Source organism: Danio rerio, chromosome 8 (genome assembly GCF_049306965.1).
Source record: "Danio rerio strain Tuebingen ecotype United States chromosome 8, GRCz12tu, whole genome shotgun sequence".
Lineage (NCBI taxonomy): Eukaryota > Metazoa > Chordata > Actinopteri > Cypriniformes > Danionidae > Danio > Danio rerio.
In genome coordinates, this window is record NC_133183.1 from 59,772,501 (window position 1) to 59,777,500 (window position 5,000).

The following is a 5,000-nucleotide window of genomic DNA, read 5'->3' on the forward strand; positions in this document are numbered from 1 at the left end:
ATTGTATTTTAATTACATTACAACATCGATGCTGTAAAAGGAACCGTATAAAATGGAAAAAACTCACAATAACATGTCACCGGAAGTTTATCAGCATGGGAAACACACTAGCTCGGCATATACCCTATTGACATGTAAAATTCCAGCCCAAGTACGACCCCGAAAATGTAAAGTGTGGATTTACATATATTGACGACAAAAAAGGCTTAAAACCTCAGTGTGTCATATGTAGTGAGGTGCTTTCACAAGAGAGCATGAAATCTAAATTAAAACGACATTTAGAAACCAAACATCCCAGTCGCAAGGAAAAACCTGTGGACTATTTTGCTGAGGGCATCACAAAAGTGCATGTTTTGAACATATTCATGTTCAAAACAAGTACAAGTACATCTTACTGTGCTCACCGTGTAGCAAAGGCCAAAAAAAGCCCACACAAAAGCTGAACGGCAAATAACTGGTGATTATTATGAAATGGTTATGATTATTTTAATAATTTTACTTCAGTTTGCTGGTTTCTGTTCAGTTCAACCAGATCAGTGTTAATGTTTTATAAACAGTTCAGTTTAGTTAATGGTAACTTTACTTATCTTTACCCTAACCACTGTTTACAATATTTGACATTTTTACTCTGTAATATTTCTATAATTTGATACATTTTGTTAAATGACAGCAGTAAAATATTGTTTATTTGTAAGTCTTGGTGATTTTCTTATAATTTATCTGTCACTAGTTGTGTATGTTAACAATTAAATACAAATGAATCCTAATTCCTAAAATTATATTATAATTCCTAAAAATTTGGGTTGCGGCTTGATGACTGTGAAAATGTGGGTCCCATGACCAAACCAGTTGAAAACCCCTGGATTATAGTTTCTCAAAATAGCAACGCGCTAGCAATGCGCCTCAGAACGCCTTCCTTTTTAGACCAGAACGCCTATGGGCGCACATATGAGCGCAAATGCATTTGCTGTTTAAACAGCATGGCGCAAAACGTCAAAACAACTCTTGCCCCAAGCTGAAACTAGCAAAAAGCTATTGCGTCGCGCCTTGCGCCACATTGCGCCGGGTGTATGATAGGGCCCATTGTATGACGATGGTTTCTTCTGTAGACAATCGAAAACAAATATTGCTTGAGAGGGCTAATAATATTGTCTTTAAAATGGTTTTAAAAAATTAAAAACTGCTTTCATTCTAGCCGAAATAAAACAAATCAGACTTTCTATAGAAGAAAAAATATTATTGGAAATACTGTGAAAATTTTAGTGCTCTGGTAAACATCCTTTGTGAAATATTTGAAAAAGAAAAAGAAAGGCTAATTATTTTGACTTAAGCAGTACTTTGATGGTTTTTATTTGCTTGTGTGTGTACAGGAGAGCAAAAATTACGAGTTTGAGTCTGAAACGGACACAGAGACCATCGCTAAGCTGGTGAAGTACATGTATGATAACAGGGAGAGCAATGACATCACATTCGCCACACTTGTGGAACAAGTCACTCAGCAACTGGTAAACGCCTTTCCCTTCACCTTGACAATAAAAGCTTTAAAGGTCATACATAACCGGAACAAAGTGATAATAAATGTCTTGTGTACTTTAGGAAGGAGCTTTTGCTTTGGTCTTCAAAAGTGTACACTTTCCCGGACAGGCAGTGGGCAGCAGGTAACCTTAAAATTATACGGTCAAAGTAAACAAAGGGGGACCAAAGTCAGTCTTGGAGGATTGTTGTCTTGCAGAATTTAGCTAGTCTGTGAAAAAATATGTCTGTTGTCAGTGCTTAAATTGTAAATTAATAATTTCCGGAACAAAACCAGGAAATAAAAGTTTCCGTGACTGATGTCTGCCACACAATTTGAAGTTTTTACCGGAACATGACCTTACTAAGCATGTATAGCTAAAAAAAAAAAGCATAAAATTTCTGAAGGGTCTTTAATTATTTTGTGCTATATATTGCTATGGGTCAACCATGGATAAAAAAACAAACAAATCTATAGCTACAAACAAAAATTGTATAAAATGGCACTATTCAGTTTACTAACACCACTGACATTTAAGCTACGTTCACACTGCGAGGCTTAGTGCTCAAATCTGATTTTTTTCTCAGATCGGATTTTTTTTCATGGCTGTTCACACTGCTCTTATAAATGTGGCCAATATCAGATTTGCAGTGTGAACAGATCATAATCCTAAACTGACCCGCATGCGCAAAAGTGCATTACGGAGAGCACAACATGTCTAATTATGCACACGTGTGTGTGCTGCATGAGTAAGCACGTTGTCAGATCATGCTTATATGATTATTACTCTTTTCACAGACAACCATGGTGTATTTCATGAACTGTAAATGATTGTTCTGCTACTACTAATGTGTATTTTGGCATTTGAGACCTAAAATAAGTCTCCAGTGATAAAGAACACTGATCGTTTGTGATTTATGACAGCCGCGGTGCGTGGTAGAGATCTGCGCGGGACCAAATTTTGAATCCCGCTCCCGCCAGGTTTTAGCCCGAACCCGACCGCTCCCGCTTATATTAAGAATTTATTGTCCCGCTGCCCGACCCGCCCTGTTTTCTGGTCGCCGCGCCCGATCCCGCTAAAGAGCGGGGGAGAACAAAACCGAAAATCCCCCAGCTATACAGTCCAGACAGCCTATAACAAGCTGTCTGTATAAACACACACACACACAGCACCAAGCACACACACACACAGACCAATCTCTCTCTCTCATACGCGCGCACGCGCACTAACACACACACAAGTACCAAGCAGACACACAGGCGTTTGCTGTTATATTAACTCAAAGGGTTGTAATACCATGTATCAAGTTCCAATGTAATACCAAAAGGTTTTATATAAAGGTATATAAATACTGAGTCGCGCCAGCTCCGGACCGCAGCGCACATTACTCTCGGGGCGTTTCCGGCGCGGATGCGGCAGCGTCGACTCGCTTACGGCCGCCACATCTGGCCCGATTGATTCGGGCCGGAAACGGGCAGTGAGTCCACAAGCATGCGGAGTCCGGCAGCCAAAGCCGGGCTGAGTGACAAGTCTCTGGCAGGCGAGAATCTAGCCGGAACTGGCCCGAGTGTATTTTGCTATCTGGGAAAGCTCTCTCTCTCTCTCTCATTCGCGCACGCACACTAACATACACACACACAAGCACCAAGCACACACACAGGCAAAGCTCGCTCTCTCTCTCTCTCTCTCTCCCTCATTTGCATAGCAATATCCGCGATATTGCTAGACAGCCCGCTCCCGTCCCAAATTAAACCCGTTACCGACCGCTCCCGCGATTTATTCGCAAATTTATTCCCGCGCCGCAGAAATCTGGTCGGGTCCTGCGGCGCCCGCGGGAATGAAGACCTCTAGTGCGTGGCGCTTTGATCACTGGTGTTGTGAACTCATCAAGGGTTAATGAGCAGCCACAGACTGAGCTGTGAAGGCGGAGTTGGTTTATCTCCGTTTGCGGAGTTATTTATTTTAATTCGTTATAAACCAATAATATAAACAGAAGACACGTGCAGAAGAGGGGTTTGGGTGCTCGAGCACCTGCCCTTTTTTCTCTCGGAGAAAAAGTTCTTCCTCCTTTGCACACGGATCCCTATCCGCAACACACACAATGCTTTTCGGCTTCGCGATCAACCAGTGCCTCAATCGTTAACCAGATTAGTTAACAAGCACCAGTTTTGCCTTCAAAATCTTTTTCGACATGAACGACCAACTTTCTGTGGAAATGTAATCGCCCTGTGTGCCATTCTACTGTGCTGCTGAGGGGTATATGATGTCTGCAACACATAATGATGACACATGTCGCTCGAAGATTATAAAAAAAGTCAAATGAAATCCGACATAACCGTTCACACTGCGCTCGCATTGCAAAACATCACATTTGTGTCTGATTCAAGACTACATATGAAAGTGGCACAGATCTGACCCGAAAAGACCAGATTCCATGCAGTTTGGGCTGTTCACACTGTCATCACCTTTGTCACATAAGGGGGAAAAATCAGATTCGTGTCACATTTGCCTGCAGTGTGAACGTAGCCTTAGTTCACTTACAAGCGAGTTGCCTTACACAGTTACCTCTTCTGTCATGTTTTCTGGCTGACTTAAGATTGCTTTGCTTTTGCTATCTTGATCCAGGGAAGCAGTTTCATCTTCTTGAGATCTCTTTTGATCAGGCTCATTATCAGATTTACTAATTTTTAAAATAATAAATGCTTGACCCCCCTCTTTGGCATTTTGAAAATACAACTATTTAGGTTGGCCACTACGCCATTATTTATTTTCGCTGCTCACTACGCGCAACAATCGAAAGTCTTAAATTTGGGATTAGAAACCTCACTTTTGTCTCTCAAAACAAATATACAACACTCTCACTGAACTCTTTCTTGATTAGACACTTGAGAAAACACTTTGTAAACAGAGATTTGTGTGTTTTGTCCAGGAGAGGAGGTCCATTACTGATCGGAGTTAGAAGTGACCACAGGCTTTCCACAGATCACATCCCAATCCTGTATCGCTCCTGTGAGTTTCAACACACCGCCTTCATAAAGCACACACACCTCACAGCTCATTCAGGACATGTTTTTATTTATTATTTCTTTTTATTTTTATTGTAAACTTTTAAACATTTAACATTAACATTTTCGTTTAAAAAAAACTGCACAATATTCAACATGAAATATTAAACTAATAATAATAATAATAATAATAATAAATAAAAGACAACATTACATTGGGGTGACGCGGTGGTGCAGTAGGTAGTGCTGTCGCCTCACAGAAAGAAGGTCGCTGGTTCGAGCCTCATCTTGGTCAGTTGGCGTTTCTATGTGGAGTTTGCATGATCTCCCTGCGTTCACGTGGGTTTCCTTCGGGTGCTCCGGTTTCCCCCACAGTCCAAAGACATGCGGTACAGGTGAATTGGGTAGGCTAAATTGTTTGTGGTATATGAGTGTGAATGAGTGTGTGTGGATGTTTCCCAGAGATGGGTTGTGGCTGGAA

The 5,000-nt window shown here is 41.1% G+C and overlaps 1 protein-coding gene across 4 annotated transcripts in view; it reads left to right on the forward strand.

Annotated features, from left to right (window-relative positions):
- Positions 1-5,000, forward strand: part of gfpt1 (glutamine--fructose-6-phosphate transaminase 1) — a 117,386-nt gene that overhangs the window by 15,249 nt on the left and 97,137 nt on the right. For all 4 annotated transcript variants that reach the window (XR_012383791.1, XM_073909726.1, XM_073909727.1 and 1 more), the window contains 3 exon segments: positions 1,371-1,505; positions 1,597-1,658; positions 4,444-4,523. Coding sequence is in view for 3 of the 4 variants with exons in the window: in XM_073909726.1 (XP_073765827.1) it covers positions 1,371-1,505; positions 1,597-1,658; positions 4,444-4,523 (277 nt within the window). In the remaining variant the exon portion in view is untranslated.